The 26,809-nt window shown below is 44.1% G+C and overlaps 1 protein-coding gene across 1 annotated transcript; it reads right to left on the reverse strand.

Annotated features, from left to right (window-relative positions):
* LOC135384414 (basic salivary proline-rich protein 3-like) lies at window positions 1-26,342 on the reverse strand. The gene is made up of 8 exons (XM_064613616.1): window positions 26,118-26,342; window positions 3,415-3,477; window positions 3,047-3,109; window positions 2,678-2,752; window positions 2,309-2,383; window positions 1,010-1,072; window positions 641-703; window positions 1-35 (listed from the first exon to the last, which is right to left on the reverse strand). Exons 1-8 carry the CDS (start codon window positions 26,197-26,199, stop codon window positions 1-3), a joined length of 519 nt encoding a protein of 172 aa, XP_064469686.1. The 5' UTR covers window positions 26,200-26,342.
* Between the last annotated feature and the right edge of the window lie 467 nt (window positions 26,343-26,809).

The raw sequence follows: 26,809 nt of genomic DNA on the forward strand, positions 1-26,809 counted from the left end.
TCAAGCCGCAAGAGAAATAGCATTGTAACGATATACTGCAACAGTTTATAGATACTTTTGAAGCACCGTTTACTGGAAATCACAGCTCTTTCATTCGTTAGCCAATAACGGGATTTCAGAAGGGAAAAAAATACGTAAAAGTGAACGTAAACAAAAAGATTGAGAAATTGATAGAAGAGAGTACACATAGTTACAAGACATTTTGCTAAACTACACCAAAATGAAATGAAAATTCGGGGTGGGTCCATTCGAACATGTCGAATTTGGTTACCTGGCGTCGTGAATGCAGGTTGGCCTGGCCTAAGGGGCGGCGATACATCATCTCCTTTTTCGTCTGAAATATAAACTGCTGTGTCTTATTCAAACGTGGTCAAGCCGCAAGAGAAATAGCATTGTAACCATATACTTCAAGAGTTTATAGATACTTCTGAAGCATCGTTTACTAGAAATCACAGCTCTTTCTTTCGTTAGCCAATAACGGGATTTCAGAAGGGAAAAAATACGTAAAAGTGAACGTAAACAAAAATATTGAGAAATTGATAGAAGAGAGTACACATAGTTACAAGACATTTTGCTAAACTACACCAAAATGAAATGAAAATTCGGGGTGGGTCCATTCGAACATGTCGAATTTGGTTACCTGGCGTCGTGAATGCAGGTTGGCCTGGCCTAAGGGGCGGCGATACATCATCTCCTTTTTCGTCTGAAATATAAACTGCTGTGTCTTATTCAAACGTGGTCAAGCCGCAAGAGAAATAGCATTGTAACCATATACTTCAAGAGTTTATAGATACTTCTGAAGCATCGTTTACTAGAAATCACAGCTCTTTCTTTCGTTAGCCAATAACGGGATTTCAGAAGGGAAAAAATACGTAAAAGTGAACGTAAACAAAAAGTTTGAGAAATTGATAGAAGAGAGTACACATAGTTACAAGACATTTTGCTAAACTACACCAAAATGAAATGAAAATTCGGGGTGTGTCCCTTCGAACATGTCGCATTTGGTTACCTGGCGTCGTGAATGCAGGCTTGCCTGGCGTAGGGGACGGCGATACATCATCTCCTTTTTCGTCTGAAATATAAACTGCTGTGTCTTATTCAAACGTGGTCAAGTCGCAAGAGAAATAGCATTGTAACGATATACTGCAACAGTTTATATATACCGTAATTTCACACGTATTAGCCGCGGCTTAAGCGCGATTTTTTTTCTCACGGGCGCTCTGCGGCTTATCCAGCGGTGCGGCTTATGTGATGACTATTGTACCCTGGTATTTTCCCCATACGCCTTTTTTAACGAAAGGGCCGACATTGTCTCTGGAACAGCACTGCCCTGCCGATGCACGAACAGTGCTTAACAGGGGCGGGTCCACATTGGAGTAGATTGATCCCTGGTGCATTCCCCATGCAAGCAGATTTAACGAAAGTGGTGACACTGATTCGCGTCTTCTGGAAGACCACTGACCCATCAATCCACGAAAAACGCCCAACAAGGGCACAATCCGATCTTGGTAGAACTCTAGAACTGACCTCCTTTGTTGTACACTATGCCGACCCTGGAGTATGGACTACAGGGTTTATGGCCTTCATAATGGTCTCCTTTGTCGGACAAATCAGTCGTTTCGTATTGCCCGCGGCTTATCTGCCAAGAAATTTTCAAAATGTTCCTAAAACCGCGTCCTGCGGCTTATCTGCGGTGCGGCTTATACGCGTGAAATTACGGTACTTCTGAAGCATCCTTTACTGGAAATCACAGCTCTTTCATTCGTTAGCCATTAACGGGATTTCAGAAGGGAAAATATACGTAAAAGTGAACGTAGACAAAAACTTTGAGAAATTGATAGAAGAGAGTACACATAGTTACAAGACATTTTGCTAAACTACAACAAAATGAAATGAAAATTCGGGGTGTGTCCATTCGAACATGTCGAATTGGGTTACCTGGCGTCGTGAATGCGGGTTTGCTTGGCGCCGGGGTCGGCGATACATCATCTCCTTTTTCGTCTGACATATAAACTGCTGTGTCTTATTCAAACGTGGTCAAGCCGCAAGAGAAATAGCATTGTAACGATATACTGCAACAGTTTATAGATACTTCTGAAGCACCGCTTACTGGAAATCACAGCTCTTTCATTCGTTAGCCAATAACGGGATTTCAGAAGGGAAAAAAATACGTAAAAGTGAACGTAAACAAAAAGATTGAGAAATTGATAGAAGAGAGTACACATAGTTACAAGACATTTTGCTAAACTACACCAAAATGAAATGAAAATTCGGGGTGGGTCCATTCGAACATGTCGAATTTGGTTACCTGGCGTCGTGAATGCAGGTTGGCCTGGCCTAAGGGGCGGCGATACATCATCTCCTTTTTCGTCTGAAATATAAACTGCTGTATCTTATTCAAACGTGGTCAAGCCGCAAGAGAAATAGCATTGTAACCATATACTTCAAGAGTTTATAGATACTTCTGAAGCATCGTTTACTAGAAATCACAGCTCTTTCTTTCGTTAGCCAATAACGGGATTTCAGAAGGGAAAAAATACGTAAAAGTGAACGTAAACAAAAATATTGAGAAATTGATAGAAGAGAGTACACATAGTTACAAGACATTTTGCTAAACTACACCAAAATGAAATGAAAATTCGGGGTGGGTCCATTCGAACATGTCGAATTTGGTTACCTGGCGTCGTGAATGCAGGTTGGCCTGGCCTAAGGGGCGGCGATACATCATCTCCTTTTTCGTCTGAAATATAAACTGCTGTGCCTTATTCAAACGTGGTCAAGCCGCAAGAGAAATAGCATTGTAACGATATACTGCAACAGTTTATAGATACTTCTGAAGCATCGTTTACTAGAAATCACAGCTCTTTCATTCGTTAGCCATTAACGGGATTTCAGAAGGGAAAATATACGTAAAAGTGAACGTAAACAAAAAGTTTGAGAAATTGATAGAAGAGAGTACACATAGTTACAAGACATTTTGCTAAACTACACCAAAATGAAATGAAAATTCGGGGTGTGTCCATTCGAACATGTCGAATTGGGTTACCTGGCGTCGTGAATGCGGGTTTGCTTGGCGCAGGGGTCGGCGATACATCATTTTCTTTTTCGTCTGAAATATAAACTGCTGTGCCTTATTCAAACGTGGTCAAGCCGCAAGAGAAATAGCATTGCAACGATATACTGCAACAGTTTATAGATACTTCTGAAGCATCCTTTACTGGAAATCACAGCTCTTTCATTCGTTAGCCATTAACGGGATTTCAGAAGGGAAAAAATACGTAAAAGTGAACGTAAACAAAAAGTTTGAGAAATTGATAGAAGAGAGTACACATAGTTACAAGACATTTTGCTAAACTACACCAAAATGAAATGAAAATTGGGGTGTGTCCATTCGAACATGTCGAATTTGGTTACCTGGCGTCGTGAATGCAGGTTTGCCTGGCGTAGGGGACGGGGATACATCATCTCCTTTTTCGTCTGAAATATAAACTGCTGTGTCTTATTCAAACGTGGTCAAGCCGCAAGAGAAATAGCATTGTAACGATATACTGCAACAGTTTATAAATACTTCTGAAGCATCCTTTACTGGGAATCACAGCTCTTTCATTCGTTAGCCATTAACGGGATTTCAGAAGGGAAAAAATACGTAAAAGTGAACGTAAACAAAAAGTTTGAGAAACTGATAGAAGAGAGTACACATAGTTACAAGACATTTTGCTAAACTACACCAAAATGATAAATCTCTTAATCCGGTAAATCTCACATTCATGTTAGCACATTTGATTTCATTTATCGTATGGCAGTGCCTTGTTCTGTGCTCATTTTGGAATGTAACCATTCGGTCCTATCCTATGTTTGGGTGATAGTAGGGGATTCTTTGGCGTGTGTGTGTGCCTTCCCTTTTATTGAGCATGTCATGCGATTCGTGTGCGATGCGCTATGGACCGGGACACTGCCGGTGAGAGGTATACCCCGTTTTTGTTTCTTTGTCGTTTCGCGGCACAATGCGTCATTATGGACTGTGTCCTCTGCGTTTTTTTTTTCTCTGTTTCACACCCCCTTTCGGTCCTATCAGCACCCTACCACGTTTTTTTAAAAAATCATACTATTGTTTCGGTATTTTTTAAATTTACCAGATTATTAACTAGAATTCTCATAGCTTTGTTTTTATTAATATAACAACAACAACGATAAATAATGAAAAAGTGATGATGGCATGGGATGATTCCCCATAGTAGCTACAAGACCCTACCTCACTTCAAAGAGTTTAATATCAGAGGATGAAATAATGGTGAGCGAGAAGGGAAGACTGGTCGGAGTTCTGTTTAGAGCTCTTCGAGGAGGCCAGTAGCTTGTTGAAAAGATGTAAACTTCATGTTCCTGCGTCATGTTTCCTATTGACAGAAGTGCTTGCATCCGTACTCCGTGGCTAGGGATTTTTGCATAACTTTTTATGGTATAATTTGGTAAACGTACTTTCTAGCAGGAACTGTTTGGCGCTTGGAATTCATTTGTTTCCCAGATGAAGCTTTTTTAAAGCTGCACCAGAATAACACAAGTAGTATAGTTAGAAGTCATATAGCCAATAGTTTTCTCTAATCCAACAGAAGCGAATTGTAATTCAATTCTAAGCCAGAATCGAGTTCTAATGCAACACAAGCGAATTCCAAGCCATCTGATTTGTCAACCATAGCTCCGCCCCTTTATGCTAATCAGGCAGCTCCGCACTCACTGATTTGCCCGCGATAAGCTTACAGATCGTGGCTGCGCCCCTTTATGGTAATTAGCGAGCTTGGCCCTTCAGGTTTATTGGTCCATTCTCAGCCCACTAACTGGTTGGGACTATTCTCTAGAGAGCTGGCCTCAGATTTTCCCTCTCCCTCGAGCGCCCCGCCCACTCGGTGCGCGCCAATGGGAGGATGTGCATTCTTTGGCGTGTGTGTGTGTGCCTTCCCTTTTATTGAGCATGTCATGCGATTCGTGTGCAATGCGCTATGGACCGGGACACTGCCGGTGAGAGGTATACGCCGTTTTTGTTTCTTTGTCGTTTCGCGCCACAATGCGTCATTATGGACTGTTTCCCTCTGCGTTTTTTTTCTCTGTTTCATACCCCCTTTTTGTCTACACTGCATCATGTGACACATGCTGTTAAAAAAGGAATTTGATGAGATGCCATGCCCGTGCCGTTTTTGTGCGTATGTTTAGATAATGCCGACAGAAGACACTGGTTCTTTTCCCCCTTTTACTGAACATGATGCCACACATGTTGTTACAGAAGGACTTTGACGAGACGCCCAGGCCGTTTTTGTGCGTATGTTTGGTAATGCTGGCTAATGACAAAAGAAGACTACTTTTTTTTTGGTGGCACCGTACCGCTGTCAATCGACTGGGCGCACATCATCTTTCTATGTGAAACCAGGAGACGCATGCAAGTGACCACAGCAGGCTGCAAAATTAATGCAGGTGACATTCATTGCAAGGAACTGCATGGACAGGCTTTTGTTGGCGATGACAACAGTACGTGTGCTCGAGGGCGGTCCTTTGAAACCCGTGCCGTAATGCCTTGGCAGTGGAGTACACTGTTGTTTTTATATGCTGTAGCATATCATGATGCGTGCTCAAGCAAAATGACATCCGACTGTCATAGGATAGATAGTTCAGGGGCATTTCATCAAACGCCGTTTGGTTGAAAGGCGTTTGATCGAAAGCCATTTCATCGAACGCCGTTTGATCGAAACGGCAGCTGTCATTTGATCGATTTTTTTTATTGGTTCGCTGGTAGCGTTGATGTAACAAAAAACAAGAAGAAAAACAAAAGAAAGCGTCAGTCCTAGATGCTGTTATCCTAAGGAATATTTAACTCTGTGTAATACGCTACCTAATGGCCTGACATTCCTATCTTCCGACTGTGTGGGACGGAATGTTCAAGAACATTGCGGGGCATATACGCCATTGCAAGTCATCAGTTCAGACCGGCAACCATGGACTACAATTCGCTACGCTGCCAAGGTCTAGAAGCTGAAGAGATACTGAAACAAAGAAAGCGCCGGTTCCGCGTAAACCACCTTCCATTTTCGGCGTTTTGACCCTCTTTTCCCCTTGTAGGAGAATAATCCGCATTCATTGAGCGACCCAAAGACGGACTTCACAACACAAAGTTCAGTGACAAAAAGTTCGTTGTGCAAAGATAAGAGGTCAGAACGGCTTATGAGGAAAGAGGAGAACGAATTCTTGGTTCCATTGTATGCTCAAGTATAGCACGTGCCTAGTTGTGTTCTCTCTAAGCTCGTCCTATCTCAAACTTTATAACTCCTTCCAATGTCCTGTTGCCGTGAGTTCCTGTAGTACATTTGATGTACCTACTGGACCGTAAGGACGCTGGACTGATGTCTGTTATGATTTCGTTAGTTTGCGATGCACCTATTTGCCTCTTGCATACCACAGCACACTGAGAAAAGCAATGCAAGCATATCGGGTGTCCGCCCATTTCATCGAACGCCGGTTTGTCGAACGATGTTTCATCGACGCCATTTTTCGAATGCCGTTTCATGGAACGCCACCGGACAGTTCCTCACCAGACAATTCCCGTCCGACAACTGCTCACCGTTAGAATCAATTTGCCAACATTTTAGATGTTTACTGTTGTAGGAAAATTTAATACGACGTGGAACGGTCAGTACATGGACAGCGCCTCCATTTACAATCTATGAGCTATGAGGCTATGAGGAGTGATATATACATTGCTACGCTTCATGATACAAGAGGGATATGCACTATTATACTATACTATTACTATATACTTACTATATTATTATTACTATACTATTATACTATATACTAGATGTTAGGTCGATTAGAATTAGTCTGCTGGCATTTTAGACGTTAGATCATGTTAGAATTATTGTGTGGGTATTATAGACGTTAGAATTGGCGTATTAGCATTTTAGACATTGTTATTGTTGTTGTTATGTTAGAATCTGTTTATCGGCACTTTAGGTTCTTGGCGAAGGCGTGTTTTGCAGTTCTTCGCAGTCGCAACAATGCAAATATTCGCAACAATCGCGCAATCATATCCTGAATGTAGCAAAGCACATGCGTTAGCAGTGTGCCAACCTATACAGGGTGTTTCAAAAAACGTGTCATTCGGACTTGATAAAAAAACGGGGCGACGGAAAAATACTGGGTAAACGGCGTTTGTGTGGCAACTGAATTTGCCATATTGCAAAAATATTTTCATTTGATTTTAATTAAAATGAATTGAATTTCTTTAATTGAACTTCAAAATTTCCCAAGTCAACCTATGTTTTTTTTTTTTTTTTTTTTACAGAATTAGAGAGCCCGTAGCGAACTTAGTCAGAACCACCAAGAAATCCGCTCGATATTGGAAAGGGAATTGACCAAAAAAAGTCCTCAAATTGAGGCTTCAGAGTTTCGGGTATTCAACAGCGCATCAAATCAGTCGCAAAGATGCGCGTTGGGCAGGACATGCTCCTGCCCCCATGAAGCTAGAACAGTTTATCGCCGTACCCGCGTGCACCACAAGACGCGCCGATAACAAGGCGGGTGGCATTCCACCATATGTTGATAAGCGGCAAACAAAAATGATTCCGCCTCTTTTTTCCCGCCCTGTTTTTTTTTGCCTTCTATCTTTCATGGGGGCAGGAGCAAGTCCTGGTCTCCACGAATCTTCGCCTCTGATTTCGTGCGCCGTTGAATACGCGAAACTTTGAAGCCTCAATTTCGGGACTTTTTTTGGGCAGTTCCATTTGCAATATCGAGCGGATTTCCTGGTTGATCTGACTAAGTTCGTTGCGGGCTCTCTAATTCTGTAAAAAAAACGTTAGGTTGACTTGGGAAATGTTGGAGTTCAATTAAAGAAATTCGATTTATTTGAATTAAAATCAAATTAAAATATTTTTGCAAGATGGCAAATTCAGTTGCCACACAAATGCCGTTTACCCCATATTTTTCCGTCGCCCCGTTTTTTTTATAAAGTGCGAATGACACGTTTTTTGAAACACCCTGTATATAGCTATGGCTGAAGCTGATGCATGACATCAAAGCTGTTTGCGCGCGGGGAAGTGAACTGAATTAAATTTCACGTTTTATCTCTGATGCTTCGTCCTCTGTCACTCACTTATTCGCCGACAAAGCACTGATTTCCAACATCGTGATATCGGCGCTAAGCCGGTGGTTATAAAACGGGTGGGGGGCTCGGCATACGGGATATCGGCATGCGACGCGTGATCCATATCGGGCCATTCCGTATATTTCACTCCGGTGTCCGGTCGAACGCCGCTTGGTCAAACGCTGCTTGGTCGAAAGCCGTTTGATCGAAAGACGGTTGGTTGACGCCGTTTGTTGGAAAGACATTTGTTCGAAGGGAGTTCAAAGCTCGCAGCGTGTCCTTAGCACCTCTCTTCTGTAACTTTTGACTCGAGCATACGGAAGCAAGCAATCAGTGTCCTCTACTTGTTCTTTTTGTTTTTTTTAGCTAAACAGGGGAAACCTCTGGTTATTTGCAGACCTTTGTCATTCACGAACAGCACATCTGAATAGAACAATGCGGAAGAATCAGGCGAACCGTAGGACACATATTGAAGCAAATGGCCTCAGATTGCGAGCAGCCGATAGTCTGTGCCTCTTCTGGGCACCCTTTTCATTGCTAGCAACAAATTTAAAGGGAACCATCTGAAATGGGATAGCCATATGTGCGCGAAAGCCACTCGAAGTCTGTGGATGCTAAGAAGGAAGTTTCGTCATGGTACAAAATAATAATATTAAATTAACAGCCATATAAAACCTTAGTTCAACCTTTGTTAGAGCAGCGTTTCCCAAACTTTTGGCGGTGACGGACCCCCGGAAGCGATGAGAACCAATTCACGCCCCCCCCCCCCCCCCCCCACACACAAATATACCGGGATACGCGCTGTGTACACTGCGTTGCAGACTGCGTTTAATATGCGCGACAGGGTATAACAAGGAACGAAATTACATTTGTGTGTAGTTCATGCCTGGTGGCGCAGAAGACACCGATTAACCGCTTGCAACGCAATAGCATGTTTTTCTGCTCCGTTTCGAGCCAAGATAACACACTGCTACGCCACTCCATACTTTTTCTTCAATGGTGCACTGCTTGTCAACTCTCAAGATTCATAATACAAAACAGAGGTATCATCTGTAGTGCCACCATCGCTGCAAGAGGTCCGCAGCCTGCTAAATATAAAATGCGCTAAATACAGGAACACTCTCAGTCAGTTCGCACTCGAAGCACACACACACACACATACATTGGATGGTGATGGGGTGGGCGATTTGCCGCCGCTGAGGCGGTACACTGCCCTATGCAAAACGATCTGACGCACTGTATTTCCCATGCTAGCCAGTGCATAACCAGCAACCTCGTCAGCTGCTGCGTGCTTTCGATACAGCTTCAGAAACGATTCCGGACTTGGTTTCTTCTTTGTATGTGTATGACGCGAACAAACGTGCATTGCAGGACTTTTCTATCACAAATTAGAAGCTAGCCGTTGAAGCATGCTTGTAGCAATTTTGGAAGTTCTGGGTGTTTAGAAATCGGGCAGCATGTACGAGCGCGTGTTTATGGGGACGAAAATCCTCACTGAAATGTGAGAGACGGTCGCGGACCCCCACAGACACTATCGGGGACCCCCAGGGGTCCGCGGACCACACTTTGGGAAACACTGTGTTAGAGTATGCATCTGCAGTCTGAGATCCCTACACATGCACGCAATAAAAAAAAAAAATACAGAAGGGAAAAGTAGACAAAGTACAAAGATCAGCTCCCCTGGGCTTATATTGTCTGGGTTTCGAGGGACTTCTTCGGTTCCATGTATGTTGCAAGAACCAAATTTAGATTCACTTGCACATAGGCACAAAGTAAATAAACTAAAACTGTTCTTTCTCCTATACAATGTCTGTTATTGAGTACAAACATTAATAATACATTGTTAAAATTTGTCCACGTTCGACACGAATAAACCATTCAAGAATGTCATTTATTTATTTATTTGTCAAAGTGGTTTATTATTTGACAATTGACATCAGGTATTATTTGACAAAGTGTTGGGGGACAAGGGGTGAAAGGCATGTATGCCATGTTTAGTCACTATCTGTCAGGGAGGAAAAACCTATCAAGTTGTCGAACGGGAGAAGGTGAACAACCAAGGTCGTTGGACCGCTTTCTGGATGCGAAGAAGTAGGTTAGGATGAGAAATGTGTTTATGGGCAAGCGTATACACAGAGTTAAATATACCTTAGGATAACAGCATCTAGGACTGACGCTTTCTTTTGTTTTTGTTTTTGTTTTTTGTTACATCAACGCTACAAGCGAACCAATAAAAAAAGAATCGATCAAACGACCGCTGCCGTTTCGATCAAACGGCTTTCGATCAAATGGCTTTCGACCAAATGTCCCGCGTTCGATCAAACGCCTTTCGACCAAACGACGTTCGATGAAATGTCAAGGAACCATCCACTCCTGTTCTTGCATATAGGATTGGGTTTGCTATTGCTGCCTTGTTAGTCGTCCAACATTGATCAGTGTCATTAATCCTACAAAATGACAGTCTGATGCCATGTCACGCATCATGATATGCTACAGCATATAAAACCAACAATGTACTCCACTACCGAGGCATTACGGCACGGGTTTCAGAGGACTGCCCTCGACCACACGTACTGTTGTCATCGCCAACAAAAGCCTGTCCATGCAGTTCCTTGCAATAAATGTAATCTGCATTAATTTTGCAGCTTGCTGTGATCAGTTGCATGCGTTTCCTGGTTTCACGTAGAAAGATGATGCGTGCCCAGTCGATTGACAGCGGTACGATGCCACCAAAAGTTTGATGAAAGAAACCACCAAAAAAGTAGTATTCTTTCGTCATTAGCCAGCATTACCAAACATACGCACAAAAACGGCCTGGGCGTCTCGTCAAAGTCCTTCTGTAACAACATGTGTGGCATCATGTTCAGTAAAAGGGGACAAGAACCAGAGTCTTCTGTCGGCATTATCTAAACATACACACAAAAACGGCAGGGGCATGGCATCTCATCAAATTCCTTTCGTAACAACACGTGTTGCATGACGCAGTGAAGACAAAAAGGGGGTATGAAACAGAGAAAAAACGCACAGGGAAACAGTCCATAATGACGCATTGTCCCACGAAACGACAAAGAAACAAAAACTGGGTATACCTCTCACTGGCCGTGTCCCGGTCCACAGCACATCGCACACGGATCGCATGACCTGTTCAATAAAAGGGAAGGCACACACACACACGCCAAAGAACGCCCTACTATCACCCAAACACGGGCGCAACGATTCCGCGGACGTCTTATCAAGATCACTCTAACAACGCGTATTCCATATATTTAATAAAACAAACGCGGGCATCGCCCAAGGACGCTGCAAACGCGCCATTCGAAGTCCGCGCCTAACAGGCAATGAATCCAGCCATCATAAAACGTTCATTAAAAGCAAAAACAACGAACGAACAAACAAACAAACAAACACGGTCATCGCTCAAGGACGCCGAAAACTTGTTGTATGTTCATAGTCCGCGCGCAACAAGAGGTAATGAATCAAGCCATCATAAAACGTTCATTAAAAGCAAAAACAAACAAACAAACAAACGCGGGCATCGCTGAAGGACGCCGATCATGAAACGTTTATTAAAAGCAAAAACAGGCGAACACAGGAGCCGTCAAAATCCGTCAATTCATTTCACGAAAACAGAAAAAGAAAAAAAGACAGAAATGGGATCATGACTCAGTACTTATCGCCGACCATTTTCGCGGTCCCAAGGAACGCGCGTCCCTAGGTTCACACAGATCGAGCAGCGCCATCTCACGGGCCAACTCAGGGCCGTGGTGGATGGAACGGCCCAGTGGATGTAGCATCGCCAAAAGCACGTCCCCGTCTACGTTCGAACCTCTGCCGCCAGATGGCACTCAGCCGACGCCGCACACACGTCCTCCCATTGGCGCGCTCCGGGTGGGCGGGACGCGCCAGGGAGGGCCAGCTATCTAGATAATAGTCTTGGTTGGCATGCTGATTGGTTAGGCATAGCTCCACTCCCTTTAAACCTACTAATCGCCGATTGGTCGGCTCCATCCACTTCGCGCTGATTGGCTCCTTCTAAGCCTGCTGATTGGCCTCTTTGATGTCCAAACTGACCTCGTTAGAGCGCCACCAGGGAGCAAAACTCAGGTGAATCGACTTCACGTGGTTCCACTTTGGTGAGCCACACGAGCAAGAGAACTTCGTCGAGATGTGTTGCCACATATCGGGCTCCTGTTACACCAGAAACAAGTGGCAGGACATCATACGTGAAGTCTTGGATGAGTGCCTAACGGCTTACACGGAGCAATCACTGAGTGAGCTTCAGGAAATATGTTAGGAACAAACAAGAGTCCTGGGGATAATCATCAATCGCGGTAGGAGCTATGACGTCGGTGGATGAAAAGAAAGTTGCATCACACGCTGCTAGACAGTCTCCACAAGTTGTTCCATGATGCGCATGCAGTTCCAGCACCACGCTCGAATTCTCATCTCCGACGCGCCCATATGTCGCAAGACAGTACTCACACAGAATATGATGAGACATTCCAAATAATTTAGAAGATACTCTACCTACAAAAGTATGCAAAAGCTCCCTGAACGAAGCACCGGATAATCTGATAACACTATCAATGGAGAATAAGCAAACGAAACAGCTCACGTTCGAAGATACAGACACGCTATTGAATAAAATATTCCCCGAATATGGAATAGAGTGGACTTACGACGAAGATCACTTCGTGTTTAAGCTACCATCGTGCGTGTGCTCGGTGAAATTAATCATTAGACTGTCATGATCGTCTACCATCTCACTCCAAAAATAGGGCAACAGACCGTTGTCTGGCTCCCCCCAAGTGTTTGGCAGAAAGTGTATGTGTGGGGGCGACCGTTTACGGAGGCCATTGTACAAGTGATCCAGAGTCTTCGGCTTACGGCTGGTAGGACCAATAACTCAGTCGACTTGGGCCGACCGTGGGATCGTTTAAGGGAAAAGCACGTTGTGCCTGTGCGTATCCACAATATCTTCCCGAGGTGTGTAATGGGAAACCTATCTTCGCGCACTATGCCTTCCTCCCCCGAGGAACCTAACGCTAAGACGCTAAGGCACCACACATGGAACAAGTGTTAAAAACATAGGAGGAGAAAGAAAAGAAAAAAAACTCTGGGAGCGTAGGGGGATTAAGAGGGCAGTTGGCAAGGTGTGGCCATGAAGTAAGGATGGCTGAAGCCGTGGTGCCAGCTCCGAACTTTGTGTGTGCGGACACTGCGATGCGATGGACTAAGTGGGAACATCGCACTGGTGGCGTGTGCGACTGTGGACGTTTCCATACATCAAAGATACCACCAGCGCAAGAGTGTCATGACCCGTCATCGTCGACCGTTCCACTGGATCCACCCAGCACCCGACTTCGCAGGAGTCCGACAGATATGTACCACGCCAGTACTGTTGCTTTTGTTGTATTTCTCAGTAAAATGTTACAAATGTCGACTCTTCGCTAGCCTCCCCCTTTCCTTCTTGCCGAGGTCCAAATATGCTACACGATGTGGTGTCACTGCCCGGAAAACTTAAACTAAGAGTCTGTCCATACTAGGCCATCCCTTCGGAGTTGGTGATGAACCCGACCACATCCGCGACATAGACCACTGCATCTCCCTTTTGGAATCGTCGACATCCATGGAGAAGATCTCGAGGGTGGCAGAGTACGCCCAGTTCCAAACGTGCTACCGCTTCTGGGGGAAAGAGCCTTTATATGCGAGTTCACCAAGTGATACTTATCAATAACGATCTAATTTTGGAACCCGGATCGCTAATTACCTCACATTCACTGAATTCTTCGGAGCGACGAACGATACAGAATCAGTGGTGGAACACAAAGACAACACTTACTTGCTATCTCTATTAGCGATTTTCAACTTGTCAACCAAGTTCCTCGGTCTCATTCAGGTGAAGCGCATCCACGTTGAAGTATCCCGAATGTACATCACGTGTAATCCCATAGTGAAGATGTACCGCGTTCACGTAAACACTTGAGAGGCGGAAACTCTGTGCATTTCACTTGCACAAAATTATTACGAAACACCCAAAGCTCTCGTCAGCGTCGTCAATGAGCGTCTGCAACCCGATGCTCCCTTCGTGTGCGATGTGTGGGCGAGGAGGTGCTGGCTGAGCATGCGAGAAAATGTGTCGAATACATCATCTGATTACTTTTGTACCTACCGGATTTCGGTGCAGAAAAACGTATTTACCGAAAATTATACACGCATCGACGAGGTGACCATAGATCTTTCCATTAACTGCATTATGATATACACGGATCTCTTCAAGCCATCCGTAGCGGGAATCGTGGGAAGTGGCGTCATCTGATACTAAAATTAATTCTATTCGTTCACGATCGAACGAAAGAAAAACTGAGTTTCACCTTTCTTCCTGTTCAGTACTTTAACTCAGTCCATTCGAAATTTCCGCATTCACCGTCTCTATCTGCGACGACACAGGTCGCAGCCTACCACTACAAAATCGCAACGTATTTCTTTTTGACGAGCTGTAACCGATAATCAAAGAATGACCGCAGCAGCGATGACGGCTTTGCGCGGCCCTTACAGGGGCGTATTTGAATAACTGAGGAACCCACTCACCCATTAATGCCTTTCGTGTTTGTTCCGTCGGCGCGCTTCTTTCCGGTAGCTACCGCCTTCGCATGTGCAAGGCCCCGCCACAGACGTTAAAAACAGGAACGCTATAGATCGACGGTATTTCGATGTCGACATACAGGGTGTGTGCAGATGAATCTAACCGGTATTTGCACATGTAGCTCGTTGTCTACTTGCCTGAGGAACTTCCGGTGGCGCACGGTGGAGTATTTATGCGTGCGAAAGCTACAAAAAAAAAAGCACACAACTCACCTGAGACCCTCATGTTACCCTACTCAAATGCATGAAAGCCGACGTTTCCGCGCTCTGCTAACTTTTTTAACTCTGATTATGGCTTCCAGGACTTTTTTGTAGCTTTCGCACGCGTAAATACGCTATCGTGCGCCACCGTAAGTTCCTCAGGTAAGTAGACAACGAGTTACGTGTGCAAATGCCGGTCAGGTTTATCTGTGCACACCCTGTATATGATTATTCGTGGCATTGTAAAGGTAATATGCTAGTCAGCTAAATAAGTGAATCTTGGTGTTTATGGTCAATATTTAGCGGTTCGCTTAATTCTTGCTTGATATCGCACTCCGGCACCGGCCTTAGAGGAGAATGGAAGAAGGCGACGAGCAAACAGCGTCTGGTACTTGGTAGTGTGTTTTGCTACATCATTTTTGTTGTTATTGCTAAATTGTTTACGTGAGGAAACTGCTAAAGAGGAAGCGCAAGTAAAAGATTGCGAACAAGAACAACACCTGAGTGGCACTACGTTGCAGGTCTTTTGCAGAATTTCAAGAACTCGTGAATTCGCACTGGCGACATCCCTCGCTAAGTTGTGCTGTGTAATATGAAATATGCAAAGCAGTGCCGACTCATCGTGTTGTCCATATGAGCGCGATGCGTTCGTGCCCAGGTAGAGCCTTCGCATCCAAAGGTAAAACAGAAGAGCACTCGATCGTTTCTGCAACCGGTTCGGAACACTATTTTTCATTAGTTCCGGTTCAGGTTCGGTTTCGGGCCGGTGAAAATATAGCGATTCAGTTCCCTTTCGTGAAAAAATTCCGGTTCAGCTCCGGTTTTGGGTTCGGTTCGGTTCCGGTTCGACACCCTGCTTACACATACAGAAAATCAATGTGTCTCTCAGTCTATTCCTCATGCACGAAACCGAGTTGCAGCAGCGCAAGGCTCTCTACGCACTGGCCAGAAAAGAATCACGTATTCGTTCACTACCAGTTGGTAAACTGGATGCATGGCTGGAAGATGTATTTCCCGAGAAGATACCATCTGAGGCGGTGGTTGCATTCGTGCCCACCCTGGCCTCCCGGGGAGCACTCAATTGCAACCCTTACCGATTTGTGAACTGCGACATTGAATCGGCAACGCTCACCGCAGGACGCAGCGAATCGACACGTTCGACTTCAACAATAACCTGAACCACCGTAGCCATTTCAACCTGTTGGATCAACAGTGCGAGAAGCACGGCTCCTACGAATACGACCGCTACGTTGGAAACATGTTCCTACTCTACTACGACCTGGATCGCGATCAATCCTCCGTCCACCTGTCGCCAAGCAGACATGGGAACGTTCGTCTGCACCTCAAGTTCCGACGCGCCTTGACCGAACCACGACCGCATTGGTACTGTCCGTGAGTGTGAGAATCCTGTCCACGTATAAGAACAGGAGCGCTACCCTAGATTAGCGCGATGATCCAGCAAGACATCGAGAGACTTTTAAAATACGACTGGACTTCGGCACTCTAGAGTGGTGTATATGCTCGAGACGACCGTGTGCCCGTGTTGGGTCGACCGGGAATAATCATGCTCAACACGTGTTGACCACGATTATTCCGCCGAAGAGAGTAGTATGCCAAACAATGTGTAGAGTGCCGAAGTCCAGTCGTATTTTAAAAGCCTCTTGATCTCTTGCTCGAGCATCGCGCTAATCCAGGGTCACGCTCCTGCTCTTATTCGTGGACATCATTCTCACACCCTCGACAGTATCAACGCGGTCGTGGTTCGATCAAGCGCGTCAGGACTTGAGGCCCAGTGCTCCCCGGCTTGCTCTCGTTGATCAGTACTGATCGACGAGAGCAAGCCGGGGAGCACTGGATTCTCCGAACGAAAATGAAGGATAAAATGATTTACTCTGATTGTTTCGGATTGCCACCCTTCGAACCCCAGCTGAAATGTCTCATCGTGGACGACTATAATGATGTCTGTATTCAGAGCCTGTATTCTCCAAGGTGTGGCGAGTATTGTTGTATCCTGGCGCCATTGTTGGTGAAAGGCAAATGACTGAAGAGCATTGCATCCCTGTTTTCCAATAATCTCGCCGCTAATGACCTAAAATCAATAAAGATGCTAGAAAAGTTGTTTGTTGCTTAAAAAGCGCGATGTCCTTTACTCTATATAGCTCCCAACAAAGTATCATAAAAAATCTTTGAACGATTCATTTCACAGAACCCGCGCACTGTTTTTATCGCAATACGCAGGCATTTTATTAATTATTTACAATGTGGATCGCTGTCCACGTCCAACGAAAGGTAACTGTTTATTGTCATACACATTGGTTGCTAACCCACGCCCAACAAAAGATTCCAGTGTATTAATTCTCCCGCGACCCCTACCGCGTTGCTGCTCCGAATAAGATAGTGGAGCCACTTCAGTATAGGGTGGTGGTGGAGCTCCTTGACGTTCCACTACAAGCGTATGAATTTGAGACCCCTGGGTAGCTGCTGACCACATGCTGGTGTAGGGCATTGCATCTGAAATATGCGCTCCATCTAGTGGATAAGTGGATAATCCATCCGCAAGTTATCATCCCGAGCGGAGCTAAGGTTGCAGCCATTTGCTGCTTGCCGTGGCCATGACATGGATGCGCTTGATCTCTGTGCTTCACTCGACTCGATCATCGGCCGACACGCGTTTCACGTAGCAATTTCGACTGGTATTGTAGTATTGTGTCTTCAGCGTTCGATCAGGTATGTGCATGTGCTTGTAAGCGTTTCTAAGCGGATAATTCGTGTGTGTTGCATTGAATTCCAAAAGAACGAAAACATGTGAATACGCGTCTCGTCGCCTTGCATTGTCTGATGCTGTTATTTGCAAATATTTGTTTCAAACTTGTCTCGTTATACAGTGTTGACGTTTTCCTCATAATTCCGACTTGCAAATTGTTTTATATACGCGTATTAATCGTACTGTGTTGCATTTCGAGGTCGCGTTCCCCCTTACTTGCCGGCCTAAATGCATTCGCCACAAGTAGTTTATTGCAGCATGAAACGCGAAGGATACACTTACGTGTTCGCCACCAACAAGAATGACAGCTCTTTCACGTGTTCGCGCAGTGACTTGGCTTCAAATGATCCGTGAAGTGAAGCATGGACGTGTCCGTCGCTTGATGCTACTGTATAGCATATATAGCGTGTCTTTTTTTTTATACAGATTTTTTCATTAAAAACTATAAGGGCGATAGACATCCTGTTTTCACATCTATTGTCTCTGGGCCGGCGGACGTTCTTGGCCATCTGTTGCTCAGACGTCCAATGATTAATTACCCAACAATCGTTAATTTACTTTTTTAATTATACAAGCTATGAAGTTGTCTCAATTGGAACATCTGTTCCCTTCGGTCACTCGATGTCATACCCGTTTTTAGAACAAAAATTCATTCGTAGATCGTCCGCAAAAAATTCTTGAAGGAACACCATTTTTTTCTTTATTTTGTTCATTACGCATCTTCGGAGACGTGTCTTTCCTTCACCCCCAGTGTGAGAGGGTGAAGGAGCACAGTGCCTCCTCATGCGTCGAAGATTAGCTCTAACTTGCGGAAACAAAACAAAAACAAATGTATCGGGTGACGCTATCGGAACTGCCCTTAGCATGGGTTGCATTTTCTGTTTTGTTTCAATCATTTTCCAGGACGCAAGCGGTGATAGTGTGCTCTTTCACCCTCTCACATTGGGGGTAAAGGAGAGACTCGTCATCTGATGACGCACTTCTTCACTTCGCACTTCTTCACTACTTCAGATGACGCACCCTGGAAGTCACTGGGAAGGCGTGTTAGCTTAGCTCAATTGGTAGAGCCCTGGACCGGCAATCCAGAAGATGTGGTTTCGAGTCCTACAGCTGGCTAACCTTTTCAGTGACTTTCATCTTTCATCGTTAATTTCTTAGGCAAATTGAGGCTTTGCATGTATTTGTCCCTTCTATGTTGTTCCAGCCTCACAACATCAGTTCTTTCTTGTTCAATAACGCTACTTATTCTCTACCTTACAACATGTCATATATTCTGGAATTTTGTAACTTGATGCTAGACCTCAACAAGTACATCCTTCTGTGCGAAAGTCTTCTTTCTGTTGTGCACAATCATTATACAGTAAATACGACTATCCATTTCTTGTCATTAAATGCTTTTTCTTTTTTTTCTTTTTTTTTCTGCAGTGATGAGCATCCATAAGGACACATGCCAGAAAGGGAGTCTCTTTGGGATGACAAACCCTCATCACCTCATGAGGATACAATGGTTGACGAATGGTTCTCAAGTACATCGAAACTTCAACAAAGAATTCATGAAAAAGCCAGTCAGGGCTAGCACCAGGAATTGAACGTGGACCGTCCTGCTACCAGTCAGAGATGTTGCATTTCAGGCGCTCATTGACTTTTGGTGAATTACTTGTTGACTTTGTCCCAAGGTGGAGCTCGCCACAGCTCATTTGCCTATCTGTTAAGTTGTGGCGTGTGTTGCGTTGTGGCGTGTGTTGCGTTTTTCTCTTTGTGTGTTCCAGACTCAGAGCGGTTAATTTGGATCAGGTCAGGTACGTTTCATTTAGACATGGCAAACATAAAGTGGTGTTTCTCAACACAACTTAGCAGTGGCCTTCATGCATTACTGCTACGGCCATTAAGCGTGAATGGAAAGCTGCACATTATGCATGATGTAAAACCCGAAAACTAGGGAACACGAAGGGACAGACACGAACACGTCCCTGTGTGTTCCCTAGTCTCAAGGTTTTACATATGCATCATCTTCACCAGCTCGCATGCTTCCTAGCCATTTTCTCTGCACATTATGTTCACTGTACTTTTATCGTGTGCTATATAATCTTGTTCAAGTTCTGTCAAACGACGTGTACTGCTATAAAAAAAATCAGTACACTGTTTATGGGGGTTGAATGGTAGCGCATGAATGCAGGAAAGGAACTGTCATGTTATGGCAAGTGTTTACGTATTGTACATTTAACTACTAATTTTACTGGTTAGCTTTCGCCGGCGTATCATGTCAAGCCATGTTATATTAATTTGGAACATGTTCTTCTTAGTAGCCAGAGCAGCTGATGCACAGTGAGAACATAGCCCATGTGTGTTTGTCTTTTCCACCGCAGCCCTTGGGTTTCCTCCCTGATGGCTACACATGTCAGGGATAGGTTTCAGAACCGGTAGTTCCCGCCAAGTGTGAATTGCTTTTCAGGGGATCATCACGCTGGCAGATGAAACATATGGTTTAAATTATTTGCAGGACAGGAATTGCATAGTTTCACACAAATACTACTACGACGACGTAAGAGTGGTTTCAAATCTATCTTTTTTGTGTTCCTGACATTATTGCACAAGATGTAGTATCCAGTATGATGCTTTATATGGGGGGGGGGGGGGGTATGTACAGTGCAATTAACAAATGCTATTTACAAATCTGTGTTTCCTACTGTATTGAAATGGGGTAGTTTGTATCTGAGAGCCATAGTAAAACACAGGCAGCCTAGGACAGACTTTTGATGCCCTCGAGAAACATGGCAACACATTGCAGGAACTCTGGATGCTGCCTAAATTTCCAGAACACACAGCTCAAGGCAGCGGTTAAACAACAAGTGGTTAGAGAAATTCAAGACAGTTGCATGTGTAAGCAGTCCGCTGTTGGATTTGCTTCTGTCTGAGATACGTTATCTCAAAGGGAACGCACGGACACACTCAGAATGATACTAGGGCTGCCTGTGAAATAGAATGAGGAGAGGGGAAGATATATAACCCTTTTTTTTCTTGTCTGTTATTTGCTTAGCAGCATATATGTGTATATTCCAGAGTCTGCTAATAAATATATCCGTTTAGAGCTAGCAGTCGCATTGCAGATGTCTCATCCTGTCCTTGGCTGCTTGTGTTTCACTATGGCCATGCTTGCTGTTGCAAAAACAGAAAACAAAAAAAAAGACAACAGAAAAACACGAAAAGGGCGACCTAAAAAGCTGCTCACATGGAGGCAATGCAATGAGGTAACATGTTCCATTCATGAACTGTGCATAGTAGTACATATCACAACGGCAACCGATTATTCAGATTTTTTTTGAAGTACTTTGTTTTTTGGAGCTTTGTTTGCACAGTCTATTATTGGAGCTTTATGTGATTCCCCTCTTGAGATACTTTAAGATTGCTGATGCTGTGCAGTTTGTTAATTTTGAAACTGTACTGTGGTGAGGTACAAAAACAGAATTGTCATATCTGCATTTGAGCACATAGGAATAATTTGTAAGTACTTTCCTTGTTGACATTAATATTTGCACCATGTCACAACATTGTTGATTGATGGAAAATGTAAATAAATATATTTATTTGCTTCCAAACAATGCACAAATGTCTTCTTTTCTAGTGAGATATTCCCTGTTCACCAGAAATAAATGTGGAAAAGTTAAAGGGGCACAATGACGGTAGAGTCTAGCGTTGCTTTTTGCCACTCCACATATATTCACTGTTATTTGTGTGCACATGTAGGAAGAGGAAGGTAGAGCATGCGCATAAAAAATTTCGTATGCAGCCACACATATGGTTCAGAAGATTAATTACATGATGCCCAAGCATATATAATTGTGCTTCATGTGCAATGGGTATGCTAACGGATTGCTTCCATGAAGCCTTTTTATTTATTTTTATAAATGTTATTTTTTATTCTATATAAATTTCATATTACATATTGTATACTTATATTTTTATAAATTAAAAACTCAAGTTACACGGCCCCTGTAAGAGTGCCCTTTTTAAATGGTTTGGTAACGTGTCTCTAACTGTAAAGGTAAGAGGCCATCGAGAATGCTGCAGACAAGGTTGCAACTTACATATTGCTTATCATGTCCTACATACAAAGTGATTTGTACAATAATTCCTGAGCACGGATTTAATTCCGAGACTGGCCAGTGATGTCACCCAGGACGACAAGTCACAAAATTGCCTCTAACACTTTTACACCCCATGGGCTGAGTTGTGAATTGAAAGAGCACTCTACAGAAGGATAAGGTGCACCTGATTTCTAGGATCTATGCTATGCCCTAACTCTTCAGACACCACATTTCTAAAAACACAATTTCTAAGTGGCAATATGTGCTCTGGTACTTCTTTTGCGTCTGCATAGTGTGCAACCACATGGCTACTGGAGCTTTCGTGTGCATGTTTTTGTGCGACGCTGCTCATTACAAACAATATCCAGATGTTAGACATAAAATGCAGTAGTTTGTAGCGTGCCACACAACGCAGCGTGGGGGTGTGATTCAAAGAAAGCTTCTGGAAAATGCACAGAATCCCACAAAAAGTTTAAAATGTGATTTGTATTTCGTTTTACGTCTCTCGTCGTTACATACCATCGTCGACGCTGTTGCACATTGATAAATCGTACGTAAATCTTGTCCCATAGCAGTGTGCGGTTTCTCAAATACATAGTACAATTTTTTCCCGCAGGAATAAAATGCTGTCGGCATTTTCTTGCTAACACGGCTGTCGAAACGTCAGTCTCTACAATGTGCAAGCGCTGTAAAGGGGCTAACGCAGACGCGACTTGATACAAATTGTACGTGCTCACAAAACACAAACGACGAATTCCAGTCACAACATCGCGCAGAGGTTGGTTCGCGAATGAGTTCGCAGCTGCTACACTGTTTACTTGTCGTCGAACGGTGGAATCCGGCTGTCCGCCATCTTCAAGCACAGATACGTGAAGCCGCGAGAAGCCGTAGCTGAAATCCACTGACAAGTACGAAGACTCGTACACGTCACAATGCCCGTTCGGGTGCATCTACGTCATAAAAATGGCTGCGCCCATGTGTGTTTCGGAATGAATTATATATTTTTTTGACACGGTACTGTACCGAACTGAGCGAATGAAGGTGCATTTTGGGGAGAGCTGGATGTGGGCTTTCAGAATATCACAACCGTTTCGACTACTTGGGATATCGGCATAGCTGACCTTTAATTCCGCTCTCACATCATTGAACGTTCCTGACATTATCTGCATAGGGATGTGCTATCCTTTCCGTGGGAAGATGCTTTTTCTCCCATTGTTTCACTTTGGCACTCGTGGCATGTAATGCGCACGCGTATACTTTGAGTCAATAATTACTATCAGATGAAGAACCACAAAGTGCTGTGTGCTAATTTTTTTGTGCGTTCCATTGTTAGTAGAGCGTTCCCTGCCACTTGTATGTGTTCCTGTTCACACTAATATACCAACGTACTATATTCGTTTGTGTCAGAATTCACTGCAGTACTTTTTCAATGCTAGCAATCTAATTCCAGCTACCACGTTGTAGAGTTCCGAGACAGCAGTGCATATGTTAATTGTTTCGTCATGCTGGGTCGGCCAGACCATTGCTGGATCATTTCCTCACTGGACAGAGGGGTGTCAAAGCGCGAACTCTGTAAGCTTCCGAGAACTCATCCTCATCCTCAAGACATGTGAACAATGCATCACATTCGGATTCTTCATAGTACAGGTCAGTTCGTGTATGAGCTGGATTTTGGACTTCGTAAGAGGTGCCACTTTTTTGTGCCCGGGCACAACCAGTCGGAGCAAGAGCCTTCTTTTTAATGCTATATTTCAGAGGACATGGATGAAGCCTTGGACATGCCCTCTACTGCAGAGGAAACCTCAAACTTTGAGAGTGACGGAGAGATTAAGAAGAAAACAAGAAAAGCACGAAAAAGGACACTTCTGGGGAAGCAAAAGTGCCACGAAAAAAGAAAGGTCAGTGTGCTATCAGTCAGGAATTTGACAACTTTTGATAAGTGCCTCAAGCAGGCAGAATGTACTACAGTGAACCCTCGTTAATATGACCCCCGATAATCTGACATATGCGCTTTACGACCATACTCCTGAGGAACAATGCAGTGAAACCTCTGCAAATCCCCCCCCCCGTTAATATGACAATTCCGCATTATGACCAAAAGTTTCGGGAACGACCATGGTCATAATAACGAGGGTTCACTGTATTATAACTTTCGTACTTCCCGCATCCTGCAGCCTTCTAACTTTCAGGATCTAACGGCCATACAAAACAAATTCCTCCGCATCCAAGTTTACTGTCTAGACTACAGCAGTCAGGTAAATGTGCATCCTGCATCGCACATTCATCAGGTAACAAATGGTGTGTCCGAATTTCGTCCAATGTAGTTTTATCTGTGCGCTTATTACACCTCTCGAGGTTGCATTGCTTGTATAGCTTTGGCATTTATTTGTAGTACACTGGCATTATTTGTGAAAATTCTACGGTATGTGATGCCATGTGCTTATTGATTGAGATTATCCCCTGTTGCAGCATTCAATGCCTCTAAGTGTACCAAAGAACGGATTGAGAATCCATATGCATCCAGTGCAAGTTACATGCAAGCCTCAACTCCAAGAATATCTGCCCTGCCGCCCTTCCACTCATCATATGCTGGTACGGAAATGCGTACGGAAACCCGTGGCATGTGTCCTCATTCTCGGAACAAAACATACTTTCAGTCCTGTAGATCATGTCATAGACATGTATAATGACATATCTAATACATTTTACTAGATAATGTATGTAATACAACACATCGAAAATCATTTTGACTCTCTCTCAAATTAAGTTACTTATCACTTTGCTGCGCCGTGCCCTCTACATGGAGTGAGAGACGATCCTATCCAGTGCACAACCCGACCCCCATACTAGCACAGGAACTGTCAGGTAGCTCACTTGCACAACAACTCTCACGTGAAGAAATTAGTGGACGAGGTCCCTGAGGTAATACTTTGAATACCTTCGTATCTGTATCTCATAATGCTTTGGTCGATTTGTCATTCTTAACGTAGTTGAATGATTATCCTAAATAGCCCTTAAATTCAAACTGATTACTGTGGAGGGGACACTGTGTTGGCACTTTCTGAAATAGACCAGCAAGTAGAATCTCAGCACGCATCATCTCAGGGCAGGTCTGGATCAGTGTTTTCTGAACCCTGGACAGAAGGCACAGGTAAACACTTGATTTGCTACGTGTAACATTTCTTCCTCCGCAGTAAGACTGAGTGCAGCGATGCTCCGATTCTCCATGTCACTATGTTTTTCAGTAATATATAGTGAGTTCTCATCTGAAGCATTTGAGTGCGCTAAAGGAAATTGCTTCAACCAAACATGCAGTATTAAACATGCAGTATTCACGATTCCATGTACAAGGTAGCATACAAAGCTATTTAAAGGGTCATTGAACATAGTGTGGGTTCCCCAAAAATAATTGACCTGAAAAATAAGAAAGTGCCTGCAAACCGACAGAATATTCCCTGTACTATTTCATACTCATGCTCCGCACCGCGACGCCTTGCCGACAGTAGTCGCGTGTAATTTCGACGTTACGCCCCCCGTTATAAATTCGATGTATCGTTGCACTTGGAACCCACAATTTAACCTGTTGGAACGGTACCAATAGTCCTCAACGTCTCCTTTCGCGCGTGGAATATACATTTTTAGCGCGGTATTGCTCCGCGAACGGGGTTGAATATCCGGCAGTGCCATTTCTATAGTACCATGTGCGTTCTGGCGAGCTCACCGCTGTCTTACCGGAACCGGTGTACTCCACGCACCACCCTTTGTCAAAACGGGACCCCTAATTGGCGATGGGTGCGACACGGCAGTCGTAGTGAACTTGGCCAGCACGTAGCCAGCAGTGAGTTACCGACATTAAACAAAACCAGTCATAGTTACCGAGATACAGAGCCTAGTTTTCCAGTCATTGCTAAAGGTGACGAGAACATTAGTGATATTATTACCAGTTGAGATCCGGATTTGAATTAATATTCGGATTCAGATTATTTCTTTTTTTTAGAAGGATAAAGAGCAACTGGCGCTCAATATCACTAGATTTAGCTGAAATATTCTCTGCCTTCACGAGGGGTACTTTTAGGTCGCGTCCAATATCCTGGAGACTTACATATTTCAATTTTCTTGATACATACATCTTTCCCCGGAATATGACTGCTTCCCAAAATATTCATAACGTTGTGTTGGCAAATTTAGATGGCGCTATATGCAAATGGCGCGCTTTCTCCGACCGCGCCCATGTCGACATCTGTTGTATTCGCTTTCAATTTACTGATCCAAACCAGCCGTATGTACAGCTTACCTCTCGTATATTCCGCTGTTCCGTCGTGTTCCGCCTTGGCAGTGACGATGCACAGACACACTAGGAGGTATAAAGTCCGCATCGTGGGATACGTTCCTTTGCGCCTGTTGTCCAGCTCTACGTTTCCACCCGTATGCCGGTGCTTATCAAGCGCACTATGCCACCTTCTACCGACGTTAAGGTAACACGGGAGGCAAAAAAACCTCGAGTGCTTTGATTTCCGATAAGAGAAGACCTTTGCGCCGCTCTTGATGTACTGTTCCCGCCAGCCTTACAGCGGCGCCAATTCGAATCGCACATCGGATTAGGTGTCACTCCTGTGGTATGTAAATAAAATTTTGTTAGTTGCGATGCGTGTTTAATGTACTGCGGATCTGTTATTCAACAATATACATCAATGTAATTAAACACTGCCTGCGTGACAAAAGAGGGGTAGCTACACTTCATGGCGAGGTGATTGATGACGACGGCGTCAGGGTTAGCGTTGGATAATAACTGCGATATGACTTCCATATTACGTCCCCAATAATGCGGTCGCTAAACATGCGTAACCGATGATGCATGACGAGTACACTGGAGTTGATCAAACTGGAAGTTTGTCATCGTATATCATTACGTGTGCCGCTCATTCACGAGTACAGAAAAGAAAATCCATCCAAAGAAAAAGCCGTGGTTCCAGCCAAACTTCTAGG

Source organism: Ornithodoros turicata, chromosome 2, assembly GCF_037126465.1.
Source record: "Ornithodoros turicata isolate Travis chromosome 2, ASM3712646v1, whole genome shotgun sequence".
NCBI lineage: Eukaryota > Metazoa > Arthropoda > Arachnida > Ixodida > Argasidae > Ornithodoros > Ornithodoros turicata.

Excerpts from the sequence above, each read along its gene's own strand:
- LOC135384414 (XM_064613616.1), bottom strand. The coding sequence starts at position 26,199 with ATGCGGACTTTATACCTCCTAGTGTGTCTGTGCATCGTCACTGCCAAG. Across the intron at positions 2,384-2,677 it reads ACCTGCATTCACGACGCCAG|TTTATATTTCAGACGAAAAA; the intron begins GTAACCAAATTC and ends AAGATACAGCAG. Across the intron at positions 36-640 it reads ACCTGCATTCACGACGCCAG|TATATCGTTACAATGCTATT; the intron begins GTAACCAAATTC and ends AAACTGTTGCAG.